We start from the raw sequence: 21615 nt of genomic DNA on the forward strand, positions 1-21615 counted from the left end.
ACATGTGAAGAAAGATATAAGCTGTTGGTTACCCCAAGATCACCATACCCTCCAACGACTTTCCTTTCCATGCCTGTGCTGACGCCATTAGCCTAGCTGTCCCTTAAATTTGTGAGCTACATATAACTCTTGACTATGATTAAGTGCTCCAAAAACCCCACTCAGAAAAACATAAACAGATTTCACTTGGAATTTTATCAGCTACATATTCACTGATAATTGTTACATCTTTCTAACACAGTAACCCTTTTGTAAACTACATTCTTTCTACTAATCCTTTTTGTCTCAAAGCATCATTTGTCTGATATTTAGGAAGGCACTGTGCATGTCTTATATTGTTTCTACAGCACATCTTCCTTACCAGTTCCCTTAAAGCCTATGAGGATCCTTATACATAAAGGCTGTCTCTCAATGTAGTATCGTTGTACATGATTTTTCAATGTATTCTGGAACCTCTGCCTTTTAACTAGAATGCGCAAAGCCAGTTCACAATATAATGGTCAATGCTTGCATTTAGTGGTTCAGTTTTGTTTGTTTGATTTACTTCTCTGCTTCTTATTCCCCCTTTTCTCTTTTTCAATATATTTGTATTGTTGTTATAAAGTAAGGCAAGAGATCCTCTATTAGTTCAAGGCAAGCCTGGTCTATAAGGCAAGCCTGGTCTACACATCAAGTTTCAGGTTAGCTAGAACTACATAGAGAAACACCCTTGTACAAATAACAATAGCAGCAGCAGCAGCAGCAACAACAACAACAACAACAACAAAGTTAGTTTCTATTTTCTCAATTGACTGCTTTTCTTACTGATTGTCCTAGGAACTAAAATCTATATTCTTGATCTTTCTACAATATTACATGGGTTACTGTTATACTATTTCACATAAAAGTTGAAAGCCTTGAATCTATGAGGTCCATTTCTCACCCTACAATCTTTATGCTGTACCTGTCCTATTATATCACAAACCTGATGGGACAATGTTGTCATTCTTGTTCTACATACATATTTCATGGATATTTTATTTATTTACATTTCAAATGTTATCCCCTTTCCTGGTTTCCCCTCTGCAAACCTCTATCCTATTCCCCCCACCCCCACTTCTATGAGGGTTCTCCCCCACCCATCCACCCACTTCTGCCTCACTGTCCTAGCATTCCTCTCTACACTGGGGCATCAAGCCTTCACAGAACCAAGGGTCTCGCCTTCAGAAAAGGCTTCTTCAGCTCCTTCAATCCTTCCCCTAACTCCTCCATTGGGGTCCCTGTGCTCAGTCCAATGGTTAGCTGCAAGCATCTGCATCTGTATTGGTCAGGATCTGACAGAGCCTCTCAGAAGACAGCTGTAACAGGCTCTTGTCACCAAGCACCTCTTGGCATCAGCAATAGTGTCTGGGTTTGGTGTCTGCATGTGGGATGGATCCTCAGATGGGGCAGTCTTTGGATGGCCTTTCCTTCAGTCTCTGCTCCACTCTTTGTCCCTGTATTTCCATTAGACAGGAGCAATACTCGGTTAAAATTTTGGAGATGGGTGGGTGGCCCCATCCCTCAACCAGGGGTCCATGCCTAACCTCTGGTTATGGTCTCAACAGGTTTTCCCTCTTCTCTGTGTGGTATTTCAGCAAAGGTCATCCCTGCAGGATCCTGGGAGGCTCTTGCTTTCTTGGCATCTGGGACTTTCTGGTTGCTAGCCCTAGTTCCCCATTCCCATTGCTACACACCTCTATTCAATTTCCTAACCCTCTGTAAATCTCCCCCATCTCCTCCCATACCTGATTCTGCCCCTCCCCCCCCATTTCTGTTTCTCTTGAGTCCCTCCCACCCTCTACTTCCCTTGATTATTTTGTTCCTCCTTCTAAGTAGAACTGAAACATCTACTCTTTGGTCTTTCTTCCTCTTGAGCTTCATGTTGTCTGTGAGTTGTATTGTGGATATTTCATGCTCTTTGCCTAATATGCACTTATCAGTGAGTACATACCATGTGTGTGGGTTTTTTGTTTGTTTGTTTGTTTGTTTTGTTTTGTTTTTTGTGACTGAGTTACCTCACTCAGGATATTTTCTAGATTTATCCATTTGCCTGTGAGTTTGGTAAAGTCATTGTTTTTAATAGCTGAATAGTATTGCATTGGGTAAATGTACTAAATTTTCTTTATCCATTCCTCTGTTGCAGGACATCTGGTTTCTTTCCAGTTTCTGGCTATTATAAATAAGGCTTCTATGAACATAGTGGAGGATGTGTCCTTATTACATGTTGGAGCATTTTCCGGGTATATGCCCAGGAATGGTATAGCTGGGTCCTCAGGTAATACTATGTCCAATTTTCTGAGGAACTGCCAGACTGATTTCCAGAGTGGTTGTACTAGCTTACAATTACACCAGCATTGGAGGAGTGTTCCTCTTTCTCCACATCCTTGCCAGTATCTGCTGTCACCTGAGTTTTTGATCTTAGCCATACTGACTGGTGTGAGGTGGAATTTCAGGGTTGTTTGGTTAAACATTTCTTTAGGTGTTTCTTGGCCATTCGATATTCCTCGGTTGAAAATTCTTTGTTTAGTTCTGTACTCTTTTTAATAGAGTTATTTGATTCTCCAGAGTCTAACTTCTTGAGTTCTTTGTATATCTTGGATATTAGCCCTCTATCAGATGTAGGATTGGAGATCTTTTCCCAATCTATTGGTTGCTGTTTTGTCCTATTGACAATGTTTCTTTGCTTTACAGAAAATTTGCAATTTTATGAAGTTTTACTTGTCAATTCTTGATCTTAGAACATAAGCCACTGGTGTTTTGTTCAGGAAAATTTCCCCTGTGCCCATGTGTTCAAGGTTCATCCCCACTTTCTCCTCTATTAGTTTCAAGGTTTCTGGTTTTATGTCTTTGATCCATTGGGACTTGAGCTTTGTACAAGGAGATAAGAATGGAACAATTTGTAGTCTTCTACATGTTGATCTCCAGTTGAACCAGCAACATTTGTTGAAAATGAAGTCTTTTTTTACACTGGATGGTTTTAGTTCCTTTGTCAAATGACAAGTGACCATAGGTGTGTGGGTTCCTTTCTGGATCTTCAATTCTATTCTGTTGATCTTCCTGCCTGTCTCTGTACCAATACCATTCGGTTTTTTACTATTGCTCTGTAGTACAGTTTGAGGTCTGGGATGGTGATTCCCCAGAAGTTCTTTGATTGTTGAGAATAGTTTTCGATATTATGGGTTTTTTTTCTTATTCCAAATGAATTGCAAATTGCTCTTTCTATTTCTATGAAGAATTGATTTGGAATTTTGATGGGGATTGCATTGAATCCGTAGATTGCTTTTGGCAAGATGGCCATTTTTACTAAATTAATCCTGCCAATTCATGAGCATGGGAGATCTTTCCATCTTCTGAGATCTTTGATTTCTAACTTCAGAGACTTGAAGTTCTTGTCATACCGATTTTTCACTTGCTTGGTTAGAGTCACATAAAGGTATTTTATATTATTTGTGACCATTGTGAAAGATATCATTTCTCTAATTTCTTTCTTAACCTGTTTATTCTTTGAGTAGAAGAAGGCTACTGATTTGTTTGCATTAATTTTATATCCAGCCACTTTGCTGAAGTTGTTTATCAGGTTTAGGAATTCTCTGGTGGAATTTCTAGGGTCACTTAAGTATACTATCATATCATCTGCAAATAGTGATATTTTGACTTCTTCCTTTCCAGTTTCTATCCCTTTGACTTCCTTTTGTTGTCTAATTGTTCTGGCTAGGAGTTCAATTACTTTATTGAATAGATAAGAAGAGAGTGAGCAGCCTTGTCTAGTCCCTGATTTTAGTGGGACTGCTTCAAGTTTGTCTCCATTTAGTTTGATGTTGGCTACTGGTTTGCTGTATATTGCCTTTACTGTGTTTAGGTATGGGCCTTGAATTCCTGATGAAGGGGTGTTGAATTTTGTCAAGTGCTTTTTCAGTGTCTAATGAGATGATCATGTAGTTTTTTCTTTTGAGTTTGTTTATAAAGTGGATTATGTTGATGGATTTGTGAATATTGGACTATCCCTGCATCCCTGGGATGAAGCCTACTTGAACTTGATGGATGATTGTTTTGATATGTTCTTGGATTTGGTTTGCTAGAATTTTATTGAGTATTTTTGCATCGATATTCATAAGGGAAATTGGTCTGAAGTTCTGTTTCTTTATTGGGTCTTTGTATGGTTTAGGTATAAGCATAATTGTGTCTTCATAAAACAAATTGGGTTGTTGGGAGCCAAGTCCTGGCAGAAAGCAGCTATCATCTTTGCAGCCATCTCAGGCCATATACCCTGACAAGTGACTTGTTTTTCAACAGCCCACAACAGCTGAGCACACTCTGATAAACATCTTGTTTTTCAGACATATCTTGTTTTGTTGTTAGTGCCCTCAGCTGCAAGGCACACATGGTAAAGTGTCTTCGCTGCACTCCCCTGCTTGTGCTTATATATACTCATGATTTTCTTTCAATAAAGTGGACTTGATCAGACACCCTGTCTTGTTTCCATCCCGACTCTCCTCTTATTAGACCCTGTTGACTGACCCACACCGGCTGGGTCATTGGGTAATGTTCCTTCTGTTTCTATTTTGTGGAATAGTTTGAAAAGCATTGGTGTTCAATGAAGGTCTGATAGAATTCTGCACTAACTTCATCTGGTCTTGGGCTTTTTTTGGTTGGGAGACTTTTAATGGCTGCTTCTATTTCTTTAGGGGTTATGAGACTGTTTAGATGTTTTATCTGATCCTGATTTAAATTTGGTACCTGGTATCTGTCTAGAAAATTGTCCATTTCATCCAGATTATTTAGTTTTGTTGAATATAGCCTTTTGTAGTAGGATCTGATGATTTTTAAAAATTTCTTCAGTTTCTGTTGTTATTTCCCTTTTCATTTCTTATTTTATTAATTTGGATGCTGCCTCTGTGCCCTCTGCTTAGTCTGGCTAAGAGTTTATCTATCTTGTTGATTTTTTTTTTTTCAAAGAACCAGCTCCTGTGTTTGTTGATTCTTTGTATAGTTCTTTTTTTTCCCTACTTGGGTGATTTTAGCCCTAATTGATAATTGATAATTTCCTGCCATCTACTCCTCTTTGGTGTATTTGCTTTGTTTGTTTGTTTGTTTGTTTGCTTACTTGCTTCTTTTTGTTCTAGAGCTTTCAGGTGTACTGTCAAGCAGCTAGTGTATGCTGTCTCCAGTTTCTTTTTGGAGACACGTAGATCTATGACTTTTCCTCTCAGCACCACTTTGATTGTGTTACATAAGTTTTGGTATGTTGTGCCTTCATTTTCAATAAATTCTAAAAAAGTCTTTAATTTCTTTCTTTATTTCTTCCTTGTCCAAGTTATCATTGGGTAGAGCATTGTTCAGCTTCCAGTGTATGTGGGCTTTTTGTTGTTTTTGTTGTTTTGAAGACCAGCCATAGTCTCTGGTGATCTGATAGGATGCATGGGATTATTTCAATCTTCTTGTATCTGTTGAAGCCTGTTTTTCTGTCTCGTTATATGGTCAGTTTTGGAAAAGGTACCATGAGGTGCTGAGAAGAAGGTATATTCTTTTGTTTTATGTTGAAATGTTGTATAGATATCTGTTACATCCATTTGGTTCATAACTTCTGTTAGTTTCACTGTGTCTCTGTTTATTTTCTGTTTCCATGATCTGTCCATTGATGAAAGTAGTCTGTTGAAGTCTCCCACTATTATTGTATGAGGTGAAATGTCTGCATTGAGCTTTAGTAAAGTTTCTTTATGAATGTGGGTGCCCTTGCATTTGGAGCATTGATGTTCACAATTGAAAGTTCATCTTGGTAGATTTTTCCTTTGACGAGTATGAAGTGTCCTTTCTTAACTTTTTTAATAATTTTGGTTGAAAATCAATTTTATTTCTTCATTAGAATGGCTACTCCAGCTTGTTTCTTGGGACCATTTGCTTGGAAAAATTTTTCCCAGCCTTTTATTCTGAGGCAATCTCTATCTTTGTCACTGAAGTGCATTTCCTGTAGGCAGCAAAATCCAGTTTACGTATCCAGTCTGTTAGTCTATGTCTTTTTATTGGGGAATTGAGCCCATTGATATTAAGAGACATTAAATAATAATGATTGTTGCTTCCTATTATTTTTGTTGTTAGAGGTGGAATTATGTTTACGTGGCTAACTTCTTTTGTGCTTGTTGAAAGAAAATTACTTTCTTACTTTTTCTAGGGTGTAGTACCCTCCGTATGTTGGAGTTTTCCATCTATTATCCTTTGTAGGGCTGGATATGTGGAAAGATATTGTATAAATTTGGTTTTGTCATGTAATATCTCAGTTTCTCCATCTATGGTATTGAGAGTTTTGCTGGGTATAGTAGCCTGGGTTGGGATTTGTGTTCTCTTAGGGTCTGTATAACATCTGCCCAGGATCTTCTAGCTTTCACAGCCTCTGTTGAGAAGTCTGGTGTAATTTTGATAGGTCTGCCTTTATATGCTACTTGACCTCTTTTCCCTTACTGCTTTTAATATTCTTTCTTTGTTTTGTGTACTTGGTGTTTTGATTATTATGTGACTATTATGTGATGGGAGGTATTTCTTTTCTTGTCCAATCTATTTGGCATTCTATAGGCTTCTTGTATGTTTAGGGGCATCTCATTCTTTAGGTTAGGAAAGTTTTCTTCTATAATTTTGTTGAAGATATTTATTGGCCCTTTAAGTTGGGAATCTTCGCTCTCTTCTATACCTATTATCGTTAGGTTTGGTCTTCTCATTGTGCCCTGTATTTCCTGGATATTCTAGGTTGAGAGTATTTTGCATTTCTTTGACTGTTGTGTCTATGTTTTCTATGGTATCTCCTGCACCTGAGATTCTCTCTTCTATCTCTTACATTCTGTTGGTGATGCTTGCATCTATGACTCCTGATCTCTTTCCTAGGTTTTCTATCTCCAGGTTGTCTTCCTTTGTGATTTCTTTATTGTTTCTATATCCATTTTTAGGTCCTAGATGGTTTTGTTCAATTCCTTCACCTCTTTGGTTGTGTTTTTCTGTAATTCTTTAAGGGATTTTTGTGTTTCCTCTTTAAGAGCTTCTACCTGTTTACCTGTGTTTTTCTGTACTCCTTTAGAGAAGTTATTTATGTCCTTCTTAAAGTCTTCTATCATCATCATGAGATGTGATTTTAAATCAGAATCTTGCTTTTCTGGTGTGTTGGGGTATCCAGGGCTTGGTGTTATGGGAGAACTGGGTTCTAATGATGCCAAGTAGCCTTGCTCAGCACTCTTAGGAGACTAGCTCTCTCCAGGAGGAATTTTCGTATGAACAGCTGTGGCACGGGGTCAGCTCTGGGGTGCAGATGGAAACCAGAAGGATTCTGTCACCAACTCTTCCTTGGTTCCTGTGTCCTGATGGCTCTGGGCAGGTTCCTCTTGGTCCAGGAATTTGAGCAGAAGTGCTGGTCTCACCTGTGCTCTCAGGTGTATCAACACTCTTTGAAGATTAGCTTTCTCCCGGTGGGTTTTGTGTTGAGGACCGCACTGCCCCACACTTTGGGGCTACTAATTTGCTGTCTACACTGCCTCATGCTTAAGTGCTCTGGTCAAGAGAGAGAGAGAGAATGGGGGTGGAGGGGCAAGAGACTCGAACAATGGAGACAAGACAGAGTGTGTGGTCAAGTCTGGTTACTCTTTTATTTCCCCTATTCTCTCTATTACAAGAAAATCCTGGATATTTATAAGCACAAGCAGGAGAACACAGGTGAAAACATTTCACCACATGCACCATGCAGCTGGGGTCACTAAACAGCAAAACAAGCTATGTGGGATAAACAAGATATTTGTCAGAGTGTGCTCAGCTGTTGTAGGCTGTTGAAAAACAAGTCTCTATCAGGGTATATGGTTCCAGATGGCTGCAAAGTTGATAGCTGCTTTCTGCTTAAAGTCGGCTCCCAACAGTTTTGGGTATGGAGAGCTGTGGCACAGGGTCAGCTCCAGGCACAGATGGAAACTTGAAGGATCCTGTCCCAGGCTGCTCCTTGGTTCCTGTGTCCTGATGGCTCCGGGTGGGTCCCTTGGAACAGAAGTGGTGGTCTTACCAGTGCTCACAGGCATGTCAGCACTCCTGGAAGACCAGCTTTTTTCCAGCGGAATTTGGGTATTATGAGCTGTGGCAGAGGGTTGGCTCTGGGGCACAGACCTGTTCTACATACTTTTAAGACTGTAAGATAGAAAAAGTCTTTTATATTTGCAATTCTAATGTATTCATCCCTTCCTAAACATTTAAGATTCTCTCTGATATGCCTCTCTTCAGTCTCAGCAGCTTCCTTTGGCATAGCTCGTGCTGCAGGCCTGTAAGCAATGAAGCCCCTACACTTTGTCCTATCTGAAAAAGTCTCCATGTCTTCATTCTTAAAGTATATTTTAAGTATGCAAATAACAAAGTTCTTTGGTTTGTATTATTACTGTTTTTAGATCCCCTCTTTATTAGGCTGATGAGATCATCAGTAGGAAAAGCCTCTTGTAGTCAAGCCTGCCTAAGGTCGAGCCCCAGGAATTGCAACATGGTAAAAAAAAGAACAGACTCCTACAAGTTGTCATCTAGATTCCATGTGTGTACCATACACACACATTGTCACTGCCCATACCTTACCACAGATACGTAAATGCTGGTAAAAACATTAAACTATTGTGTTTTCTAGACTTTTGTCACTTTTGAAAAGACAACATTTCCCCCAAAATATTATGGTTTCTGTTAAAACTTTCTCTTCACCATGTTTTAAAACACATCATTTTTTACCCAAGCATACTTTCTGCACAATTCTACCTCACTTCTTACTCTGTGACTTCAGTCGCATGTGTGCTAGACATGTTCCATCTTTCATACAGTTGCCAGATCTTTGACTCTTTTCTTTATTCAGACATTTGACTATTGTTTTTCTTTCTGGGACTAAGATATGCAATTGTTACAGCTCCATCATAAGGGATACTGATGCTTTCCCTGGTCACCTCCAAATGCTTCAAGGCCACACAGGCAATTTCTGTTTCAGCAGTGACAGTTCTTCATCTATAACTTCCAGAATCTGGCTCATCTTGGAATAAATGTCAGATAATTGCCTTTTCTTTTCAAAATTGTCCCCATTTTCTCAGTTCCCTATATGTCATGTATTTTGGGCTTCTGTCATATGAATATACAAATGTAGGTGCTATAAGGGGGAAAGTCACATTCTGCTCTAGTCCTTTGAGGAACACTGATCTGGTTTGCTAGGCAAGTAGATTTGCTAAATAGAACTGAACGGGGGTCTTTGGAGGCTGTTCAAAGCTCAGGTTAAATTTTGTTTGTTTTATTTTATTTTTCAGACAGGGTCTTATTATCTATTCCTGGCTAGTCTCAAATTCACTATGGAGACCAGGTTGGCCTCAAGCTCATAGCAGTCAAACTGCCCCTGAATGCTGAGGTAAAATGCACGTGCTACCACTTCAGCTGCTTTAGTCACTTTTAAACCATGCTCCTGTGTCCTTATAAGCCTAGTCCATGAACTGCCCCCAAATATGACAACGATTTTACACACAGAACTAGGGAGTTTCTCTCTACCTCTTGCCTTCTCAGGAATGTAAGGTCACATTCCAGTGGCCACTGCTGCCTCCAGGTCTGTAGTTTGGGTCTAGAAAACAGGAACTCAGCTTTCAAGTTCTGAATTGCAGCTCTGCAAAGCACCTACCTGTATACTCTTGTTCTTCCTGCCTTCAGGTAACAGGGCAAGAGCAGATCTATTTATAATTGCTATCCCTGGTCATGGCTGGCCTAGTAGAGCATAGCTGGCCATACCAGAAGTGGAGAAAACAGGCTCTTAAATTGCATAATGATTCCTTAACCTCCACCCAGAATCTTGCCTAGAAATACCTGGTTTTACTCTTAACAAGAAACAGAAGTCAGGACTGGTGCTCCCTTGATCATCTTGCCAAAGGCACAAGGAGATTGGAATAAAATCACAGTTTAGCATTAACACCAAAACATCACACAGACACAGCAGCATTTAATCTGGAAGCAATGTGGTTTGTACCAACCATTCTTCCAAAGGGTATCTACTAAGTACTTTGTTAAATTCTTTTGTGTTACTTGTGTGTCTTTAGATATCTCTACATCTGCCTCACTTACATGGTCATAGGTAGTATTCTAAGACAAAATACTGAAAATTCTTCAATATTAAAAACACAGAAAGTGGATATTTATTTCCATGGATAAATGTGACATCCATGTCTTCTTAACTTGTAATCATTATAAGTTCCATGTTCCATATGCAACGCACCATCTTAACAACTCTATATCAGTTATCCTTTAATCCTTCATAACAACTCTGTGTAACAATTCCTAAGACTAGTCTTATTTTATGGACAAAGAAAGCAGAGTTCAGAGAAGTTAAGTGGGCTGACTAAGATCAAACAGCAAACGCCAAAAAATCATTCAGAAACAACAAGATGGGAGCACTTGAAATGATTAGACATTGTCCTTTATTGTTAGGAGAAAAAGAGAAGGCTTTCTAAGTACAGATGAATAAGTGAGGTTTCTAAGCCTTGAAAATCACTCGTTTTTAATTACTCTTCCCAATAATTGCCAGCTTTCATTTTTTAAGAGCTTTACTTGCAGTGTTAAAATGCCAAGCAGAACAAGAATACTGAAGGCTATGCTCAAAGATTCACGGGAAAGGAGCAGGCAGTGCCTCTTGTTAAGTCATTGCACTTCTTGTCTGTTTAGTAGGTAAGTATTCTGGATATACAAGGAATCTACTAGGGAGAAGTCAGATGCATTAGATAGTGAAAACGGGAGGCCTGTCTCACCTGCCATGGATTTAGTGAAGACTTTTAGTTAACAAAACAATGTCCAGCAGTAATATATACACTCTAGAGGCAGTTCTGCCCAATTTGATAAACTTTGCATAAACCCATGGGTTTCAGAGGATTACGGAATGATAGGAAAGCAAGCAGAGCCAAAGACAGATAGGTGTACAAGATGAAGTGGATACAGGAGATAGGGTCTTAACTGGAAATAAGACAAGGTGTAGGTGTCTTTGTCTTTTGGTTCAAGCAGTTCAATTTACACACACATAGCCAAGACCTAGACATGGAAATATTATTAAAGGAGGAAACATAAGAAGGAATGACAGAAATGAACAGGGGTGTTTATAAAGAAAAGTTCACTGAGCACAGCCTGCCATGAGACATGCACATGTCTGAGATACTAGAATTCAGGCTGATGGTGAGCTCAAAGCCAGGCATGGCTGCTCAGCATATATGAGGCCAATTTGGGATATATATATATATATATATATATATATATATATATATATATATATATATTCATATTCTCCACTTGTCTATAAATATGCAAGTAAATACTTTTAAAACTCAATAAAATAGTATAAATCATTGGCCACATGCTGGGGGAAATGATCAGATTAGAATTGTGGGGCCAAGGCACATGCTTGTGTGTGGTGTGTGTGTGTGTTAGCATATGTGTATGAACACATGTCTGCTACATGAAGGTTTGAGACCTACTAGACTGAGAAGGGGACCTGAGCAAAGCCTAGGGATACAATAACTTCTTGGCTCTCCTGTATGCCTTTCCACTTACTAGGCTTGGAACACACTACTTCTAGAATGAGTTTTATGACTGACCACTGTTAGACATGGTGGGTCAGAAAATATGAAAGGCCAGTCTTACACACAGCATGGTGGAGCAGTTATACTGCAAATTTTTTTTAGGTTTTATGGCTGGCTTTAAATTGAAAGAGCTTCAGGTTCCTACAGCCTGCCATGGGGAAGGAAGGCATGCAAGAGAAAATTGGAGAGAAGGCAGGGCCACCACCTCCAGCAAGCCTAACTGCTATGACTTGAGAGACTTTCTTCTGAGGTTTGTCAGTTCATTTCTTCTCCTTCAGCTATTTTTTTTTTTTTTAAGATGCATATAACACTCACCCAGAGAAAACACTCAGGCATAAAGGGAAGGGATGTCTCTACTTGGTCTTTAAGTATCTCAATGAAATTTATCATTTACAATTCTATTCTGTACCAGTAGAGCCATCTCTGAGCAAGACCAACTGTGGAAACAGGGACCAGGAGACAGGGATAGGGGGTGGGCAGGAGTGGAGATGGAGCTTACAAAGATTCCTGGGATTCAGACTCCAGAGACTGACATCAGAGTGCAGATCTATTTTTATTGTTTAATACATAAGCTTATATATAGTGTTTCAGCCAGTTGGGGTATAGTTATATATTCAAGGGCAAATAGGAACACAACATGGTTGCTTAGCCAAGTCTGACTTATCTGCCCATGAGCCTATAGTGAAGGGGCCAGATCACCCAGGCAAATTTCTGTGAAGACAGGGGAAGCAGCCACAACCCTGGCCTCAGGTCTTTTTTCAGTCTTACCAGTGTGCTGGGAGGCTTGCCTGATCATCTGATTGTCTATCCTGTAAGGTGCCTATGGTGCTTCACGATTGCTCCATCCCACTTCTTCCTCAACCAGGTTTACTTTCACAACCCCCACACCATCCCTCCACTCTTTTAAGACACATCCTTTGACAGAGGCCTCCTCCAGCTGCTACTAATTGCATCTGGATCCTGCCATCATCCTCAAAGCCACACAGACATTACAACTTGACTTAGTGACTACTTAACCTTTCTTTTTATACATAAAGATTATCAAATATGTGTGCCTATCTAGTGGGGGAAGAACAATCTAACGGCACGTCATTCCAGTACAAGTGCAGCTGCACTTCATGGGAAGCGAATGTAATGCTATTCTTCAGAAAGTGAAGCCATCATTCTTTTATTTAGCTGACATAATATTTATATTCCAATTGTAAAGTGGCAGCTACAAACAGGAGCAAAGAGAAGGTAAATTTTCTAAGGAAATCTAGCTGTAAACTCTTACCATTATAAAAGTTCTATTTATATGCAAAAAAAATGTGACTAATGCAGTATGGGCATCCCCATAGTAGGTCAATTTTATACACTCTTTGCAAAGAAATAAAATTTCTTTGAAAATAAAACAAACCCTACCGTACAGATGAGTACCACCTCCTTGGCCTCCTCAGTGCAGGATGGAGAGTTTCTGCAAAGGTGTGACAGAGCAGGTTGTTCCAGAACACCTAAAAAGAAAAAGAAGGCCATTTCAGTGGCAGTTGGACAGCTTCTAGACACAATGTCATGAAATGCAACTGTAAAGAACACTGAGCTGGCATGCCTGCCTTAGGAATTGTTTAAAGGACTCTATAGCATAGTGCAGCTTCCATAACCATTGTCATTACTGTGCAGGAGGAGGATGTGGCTCAGAGGAGTGATTGTGATTCATATAGTACCTCACAAAGGCAGTGCCAGAGTGGTGCTTTACCTGTCTGATTCCTAACCCCCTACACACACACACACACACACACACACACACGCACACGCACACGCACACGCACATGCACACACACACATAAAATCTAAAGTCACAGACACTAGTTCATTCTCTGGGATTTTTAGAAGAGTCATTATTTCCTTTATAAAATCTAATTATTTTGCTCCATATCATGATACTTGCTCTGCTCATAATGAAACTGAAATCATTTATCCATTATCCAGCAAATATTTACAGAGGCTACAGAGCTACCACACAGGATTTTCTGTATCTCTGAACATAAGAGTCTCACATTCTACCTGTATCCTCATAGACGGAAAAGAGACAAATAAAATAAATATGGCATGTGCTTGAGTAATTAATGATGCTAAGTGCTCTGGTAAATGTTATCTTCCCCTGCCCCAACAGAGAGAGGGAGAGAGGGAGAGAGGGAAAGAGGGAGAGAGAAAGAGAAGGAGACTGAGTTCTAATTTTTGAGGTCCTGAGAATGAAATAGGGTTGTTAAGGACAAAGACTAAGATGGTATCATTATGGAATGGGATGGATCAAATTCAGCAGGAGTGGTTTACATCTAAGAGGAAGACCATGTGAAGACAGTGACACAACAGGAGACTGCCCGGATGACAGAACTAAGTTGAGGCTGTTGCAAGGCAAGGGATGCTAAGTTTTGTTAGCATGCCACCAGAAGCCAGCAAGAGGTAGAATCCCACCCCCATACCCCCAACCTATCTATTCCCAGGGAGCTTTCCCCTTGGAACATGGTCCTCATGACATTCTGATTTCAGAATGTCTCAAGAGCTGCCAGACCCCCCCCCCTCAAAAAAAAAAAAAAAAAAAAAACATCTCAAGCTTCTCAGTTTGTGGTATGTTTTGAGTGTTGCCCTATGAAATGAGCACAGTAAAATCTGGGGAGATTTTAAACAAGAAGATTAAGAAAGATCTCACTAGGAATAAACATCTCAGGCAAAACCCGAATGAGATGCAGAAAGCAGACAAAAAGACAGCTTTGAATAAAGACATTTTCCAAGCAGAGGGTACAGATGTGCCTGGGAATGATGATACATTGGAAGGGAAACTGATATGGCTGCCAAAAAGAGGACAGAGTGCCATGGGATGAGAAAGCAGGAAGCAGCAGTTCAGAACAATGAACCACTGCTATCACTCAGGCTTTGATTTGCTGCAGAGTAGGAAGCCAATGTAAGGTTTCAAGTTGAGTTGGACCAAAGGCTGGCTTATATTGTAGTAAGGTCTCCCTTGCTCTTCTGGTGAGAATAAACTGAAGACCACTAAGAAATCTCCTACAGAAACCTGAAGAGGAAAACTGCAGCCAGTCTGTGTGGACATAGGGGACTAGATAGCTCTAGGCTATATGTTCAGAAGGCAAGATGCAAATGACTGGCAACACACTGGAGGCAGAGTTATACTCCTGACTTCTTAATGATGCTGAGGATTAAACTAGATAGCAAGGCAATTCAACTGTACTAACCATCTGAAGTGATCTCCCTAAGAGCCAGTCATGCCAAACACACAGGGGACATATTTAGCAGACATGTAATTAAAAAAACAGAATCTATTTAAAAAGAAAAAACTCCTAAAGTAAAGAAAAAGACGGAGAGAAGTACAACAGAGAAATGGGAGTTGTTCAAAGAAGAAACTACAATGGATCTTGAACTTAAGAAACTCAGTCAGTAGTCAGCAAGAAAATGGAAATTAAAATAATAAGATTTCATTTTCCTTCCATCCCAAGTAGTTAACATGAAAAGGCCTGGCAAAATTCAATGTTGTCCAAGATGTGAGGAAAATAATGTAATATTCCAATTACTCCTGGCAGAATCATGAATTGGAACATTATTCTAGTGAGAGCTTTTATAGTATTTATCAAAAGGAGTATTGCATATTCCATGCATAGTGATTCGACCTGGCAGATGTGCAGGGCTCGATAAGCATGCATACAAGGAGGTACATGCTAAGAAGACTATTATAACACTTTTTAATATAACAAAACTTTGCAATGATCTAAAACTCACCCCCAAAAAGAAAATGGGTAAGTAAAATTTGCTTCGCATGTAGTATGCAACAGTCTTTAAAGAGAATTGGTTGGTTTTATATACATATATCAGTATACATTTCACATCATAAATAATTATTAAGCAACAAAAAGAACTAGAAGCTCACAAACACAATCACAGATACTCTTGTGGATACTCACACACATATGGGAAAATACAAAGAATGAATTGGAACACACCCAGATTCACAGGATTTGGGGAGGAAGTAAATATGTCAGAGAGAATAGAGAGTGAAAGAAAAGACAGGAAATGATAGGGAATCTAGGTCCACCAATAAGCTTTTTTAAAAGAAAAGGGAAAGAAAAAATAAAGCAAAACTCTGAAAGCAAATCTGCCCAATGAGAAGGTGCTTGTTTTGAATACTGGAAATCTGGATGTTTATGGTTTCATTTTTTGTGCCTGCTTGTACAGTATACTTGTATTTTTTCAAATAAAAGAAAGGAGGAAAGATGAGTGGAGAGGGCAAGGAAACAAAAGGAAGAGAGAAGTGGGGTCAAGGAGAAAGAGGGAGTAAAGGTGGGGGAAGGAAGCAAGTTTGGGTGGGTGGGTGGCAGGGAGAGCCAGAGAGGGTGAGGAAGGGTCTGGAAAGGCCGGGGATAGTCAGAGAGGACAAGGGAGGACCAGGGAGGGCAAAGGAGGGTTAGAGGGGTTAAACAGGGCCATGGAAGGCCAGGGAGGGTTAGGGAGGTTGAGGGAGGGTCAGGGAGGGTCAAAGAAGGTCAGAGAGGGCCCGGAAGGGCCAGGAAGGGTCAGGGAAAGTTAGAGAGGGTGACAGAGGGTCAGAGAGGGCCATGGAGGGGTCAGGAAGGGTAAGGGAGGACCAGCCAGAGTCACAAAGGGTCAGGGACAGTATTCTCTGCATGTCTTGGAGTGCATTTAAATTGGTTATAAGAGTTTGCTCTCTTAACAAAATTCCAAACTGTGGGGTATTCTGCTAACGTAGCTTTACTTTCCTCATTGCTTATTTTGTTTGTGGTGCTGGGGATGAAAGCCAGGACCTCAGACATTCTAGGTGAGTGTTCTACCACCGCCTTATACCCACTCCACAGTTCTGCCTCAGTTATCAGTAGAGAGCAAGATTGATTCATTCCAGGCTGCCTCAGCATATGAACAGCATAGAAGTTCATCCAGCACAGGGAAACAAATGTCATCCAGAGGGACAAGGAGCCCTGTGCCAGTGGATCATGGAAAGCCAGCACCCTCCCCCTACCCCAATTCTTAGAGCCACTAACACCAAAGGGAAGAGAGAAACGCAGGTTTGCTGACAGAGTAAACCAAAAAAGTATTCCATGGACATCTTTCCAACCTTTCGGAAATGCTTGTTGCAATTTTCTAGAATCAAGGGAACAATATGCTTGATTAGTCCTCCGCCGACTTAGCAATTTTGCTTTTTTCAAATTTCTTTGCTTGCAGCATGTTCATTAGTAACCTTACATGTTCTAGGACTGGTGACAAGGTTTTTTCCTCCTATAAAGAAGAATCTTCACTTTCAAACATGAGATTGCTTTGAGGATAACTCATTTTGGTCACTCATAATCAAAAGGTCCTCTCTGAACCTAGGGGGTCACCTGTCAAAGGGCCTGCATTTGTGAAGAAGGGTCCCTGTCTTCCTGGAGGGGGATTCCACAGAGGAGAAAAACTTTACAGAAAATTTCACCATCACGAAATGCAAGCCTGACCTGATCCTTCGAGTTTGAACTTATAGATACCATTTGTTTCAAAGTGCATTGTATACATGCATACGTTAGAGGCCTTAGTTTATGACATTGAAAAGGCAGCACACCCTTGAGTACTAGACCATACCAGGTCTTGCCACACAGGCAGCTACGAAGCAGAAGGTACCAATCAAATGTTGGATTTGCCTCAACTGTTTGGCTCATGTCATAGTCTCGATATTCAGTAACCATCATTTTGTGTATCATTATACAGATCGATTTGTACAAATGGTTTGGATTGATTTCTAACGGGAAAACAAACAAGGCAGCGGGAGATTTGTGAATAAGTCATAAATGTAAGTGTATAATTTTGTGCCTTTCACTTGGACAATGCAAAACATGCTTACACATGTAGAATACACTTTTCAGAGCTGCTTCTACCCAGAATAGTTTAATTTATCTGCCTAAGTGTTCATAATTATGTTGTGTGTGCTGACTAACACCGAGCTTGCTGCATCTCTACAGACAAGCTCACAGCAGAGAGCTCTCAGCAGGGGCCATTCCTACTAACAGGATGGGTGATGCTTTTCATCCCTATGAAAATGAAGAGTCCGTTGGCCTTTGGTTTTATGTTCCCATTTCTAGATAAAAACACAGCCAAGGGTTCACTGTGAAACGATGGACGATGAAGCTATTCCAAGTTGTTAAACTGTCACACTGTTTGAGACATGAAGACACCCTAATCTGTTCTGCCAGATTATAGGCCTGGGAATGTTTTTGTAGCAAAATAGGATCCAATCTTGCATTGCAGTTAAGGATATGGGTTTGGACCCTGAGACTTATAAGTCAAACAGGCGCAGGGCTTGACCCAAGCCATTGGTCTTCACACTAATGCTCCCATTGGTAAGCTAAGTTTATAACTCTGCCTTCTCAAAGAAGTTATTAGGGGATTTCATGAATGAGTCATACAAGGGGCGTGCAACATGATTAAAATCAGGACAGACATCACCATCACCTTCTGTCCTCATCAGAGTTACCATCATTATGTTTAACCAGATCTCCATTCCCACCTAGCATCCTCATTGCCATTCAAGGTTCATTTAAAACACCACATACTGCATTGTTTGGTGATTGATTACTTTCATTCTTTTAATGAACTATTTACTGAATTATAGTGTCAGACTCAATGCTGGGGTCTGGTGTTCTGAAACAATAATAAAATAATAAATCTCCAGAAAGCTATTCAAGCAGACACTGGTCAAATAGGATGACTCTGTTTCTTTCGAGCTGAAAGTAGAATGACTGAGGAAAAGAGTGTATTGGTCCTAGACAAACAAATGGAAAAAAAAAAAAAAAAACTACTGAGTTAGATCCAGGACCAGGTGAGTAAGAAGGATGCAAGCAAGCAACAGGAGGATGGTTTCCTAAGAAAACAAACACAGCCCCTCCTCACTGTTGCTCAAAGTCAGCAGAAAACCATACAAGTCATCAGATTTAGGAGAACTTTCTGTGAGTGACCAGATACTGCTGAATATCAGAGGAACACCAGCCAAGACAGAGATGAACCTGGTCTCACACTTACTTCTCAACACCTATTCCTGTGTTTGAGAAGTATGCTACAGTTAGCATTCATCTTGGGGTCAAAACAGCCCACCTGTTATTTATTTTATGTTACTATCATTTTTGGAGACAAAGTTTTTCTAGGTTAGCTTGGAACTTGCTATGTAGCCCAGGTTGTCCTAGAATGTGCAGGAATAGCACCAGCAAAAAGAAAGCAAAAAAAAAAAAAAAAAAAAAAAAAAAAAAGTGCTATGATTTTTTTTTCCCATTACCCATTAGGTTACCAGAGCTTCAGAGGACAAACAATGCCTTCCTGACCAAGATGTCTACATCAGATTTCGTTCATTTAATTGACCTAACAACTCATACTGCTAGTAGACACTCACATTTCTACTTCCTAGTTCATTATTATGTTACATACAATACATGGATATAATAGCCACAGATTCTTTGCAAATTGTTAGAAGAGAAAAAAGAGAAGAGAAGAGAGGAGGAGAGAGGAGGAAGGGGAGGGGAGGGGAGGGGAGGGGAGGGGAGAAAAGGGGCACAGAAATACATGTGTCACTGTACCCTGGTCCTAACATACAGTAAAATGCTCCAATGTGCCTCTTGCAATTTTCACAGTAGTTGCTCAGTGAAGACTGAAAAACACAAGCCTCCTGGCACAACTCAGGTGCATTAGGAATGGGGAAATCCAATCAGACCAAAATTCCACCACAAAATGCGACTATAGGACACCAGCGTGCATTGTCCCAATAGTGATATATCTTTGGCAAATATTTATCTACAATGAGAGATTAGTTACTGTGGAGATTACAAGCCAACAGAAACACTTTTAGGAGAAATTCATGTTGATAGAGTGACTCAGTGATCAAGTTCACTTCCTCTAAATCCTTGAAGATGTGCACCCCTTGAAACCACAGAAAGAAATCTACACAGGAAACCTCACTTTGCTTACCATGGCCTTCCTGGGCATCCCACCATAAATGGCCTTCATTGTTTAGGTTTGTGGTGGTGTTTGAACCTGAACTCAGAGCATCTTTGAGCATCTCTATGTATACATGAGAAACTATTTTTTCCCATGATAAGACAGCATTAGTTATATCTGGAAATGTGTCTTAATATTAGAATATTTCCCTTTGTTACTCTAGTGCTAGAAAAACCAAGAGAAATGTCCAAGTTTGAACTGGCACCTGATGGAGGGAAACATTAGACTTTTTTTTTATGACAGAATGAGAATATATTTGTAATTTCCTAATGTTTTCTTGGTTTGGGGGAAGACATAAAAGACAAATGAAAACCCTGCCTGTCCTTTTGTTTTCCTTGCACAGGGAAAACAAAATTATCAAATGATTTGTCTGGTTAACTATCAGGAAGACAGAAGTGAATTTAAAAGAATTTTTTCAATACCAGAGTGCTGTAAAGTTCTTATTTCATGACTAATTCAATTCAATTCACACACATACACAGATTCCTTGTATATGCATGTACATGCACGCGCGCGCGCACACACACACACACACACACACACACACACACACTGCAGCTGAAGAAATATTAAATATCTCATCCTAGAGCCAACATGTTAATGGGACCCTTTGAATTAATCTCTGGCCACCCTAGCGCAGCCAATCTACTGTGTGCTAAAGTAATTTAACAGCCACAAGCAGTGTACAGCGTGCTTCAAGTAGCTTCCATTATGCCTTCATTCTCTGGCAGATATAAAATCTTGATGGATAAATCATTTCTGCATTGTCCTAAAAAACTCTCCAGTGCTAACGTGTACACACCACTCACCCCAACAAATTGCTAAAACTGCACAGAGAACGTTAAGCAGTGGTACTTGAGGTAACTGTTAACTAGTTAAAGAGAAAATTCAGAGAGAGGGAGAGAGTGGGGTGGTTCAGGATGGTTGACAGGATTCTCAGAAGGCACAGGGGGAAAGGAGCAGCAGCTGAATAACATTTTTTTTTTTTTTTTTAGGTAAGTTACCTCTTAGAGCAATTACCAGAATGTGAGAGTTCCCCTCATACTTCTCAACCTTACACTCTGAAAAAGAATCTCTTCTAATGCGAGACTAAGAGAGCCAATTACTTCAGCACCAAGCCACATCCTAAATCCCTGGACTTGGCAGTTAAAGGCTTTTTTCCCTCCCTTATAAAATGTTCTTCTGGAAATCTTCACTAACAACTCTGCCTTTCTCCATTTGGTCTCTGAAAAGATGAATGAGAACTAAGCAATTATGTACCAAAGTAGAGAGGGTACTGAGAAGAGCCTACAGTCTTAGCTCAACCACCAAGGAGCTCTGAGGTCTAGTTCATGCTTAGAGTAAAAAGCAGCAAGCATAACAATTAACAAATACAGGGCATTTGGTATGCGGAGGGTTTTCCAGCAGCTGGTTCATTCCTGCACAATAACCTTTAAGAGAGGAACCTCCATCACACCATGTGACAGAACAGCAGGTAAGGAGCATGCTAAGCAGCTTTGCCAGGCTGGAACTGAATATCTGAGTCCCTGTGATGGAGTGGCTCATGGTCCTAGAGGTGGTGGTCACTTGGCTCTGTTACTCTGGGCCAGTGGCGGTGCAGTGCACCACAGTGGCAGCGTGTGGTGAAGGACCACTGTGCACCTACAGCAGCGGAGAAGGAAAAGGACAGGCAAGAGGGAGCTTGTGTGCCCATATCCCTTTCAAAGACATTCTCTGAATGCCCTAACTTCTCCCAGTTAGACCTCACATCCTGAAGACTCCAGGACAGCCGAACAGAACCATGGGCTGCAGACCAAACTTAAATACATGAATCTTGGGAAGACAGTCTTGACCACAGTTGTAGAGAGCAGATAACCTATGTCCACCAACTGAAGTGGTGAGATCAGGATTCTAGCATAAAAACTCCCACCCAGAACCCAGCCCTCAGCAACATATTCTGTATACAAGTGTGATAAACCCCTAAAGTGCACCAGAAAGCTGCTTATAGCAA

At 40.3% G+C, this 21615-nt stretch overlaps 1 protein-coding gene across 5 annotated transcripts in view; it reads right to left on the minus strand.

The window, feature by feature from the left end:
* Fhit (fragile histidine triad diadenosine triphosphatase) overlaps window positions 1-21615 on the minus strand; it is a 1459653-nt gene that overhangs the window by 1067339 nt on the left and 370699 nt on the right. For all 5 annotated transcript variants that reach the window (XM_076931538.1, XM_034498048.2, XM_076931540.1 and 2 more), the window contains one exon: window positions 13014-13102. Coding sequence is in view for 2 of the 5 variants with exons in the window: in XM_076931540.1 (XP_076787655.1) it covers window positions 13014-13102 (89 nt within the window). In the remaining 3 variants the exon portion in view is untranslated. The remainder of the gene's footprint in view (window positions 1-13013; window positions 13103-21615) is intronic.

Source organism: Arvicanthis niloticus, chromosome 3 (genome assembly GCF_011762505.2).
Source record: "Arvicanthis niloticus isolate mArvNil1 chromosome 3, mArvNil1.pat.X, whole genome shotgun sequence".
Classification (NCBI taxonomy): Eukaryota; Metazoa; Chordata; class Mammalia; order Rodentia; family Muridae; genus Arvicanthis; species Arvicanthis niloticus.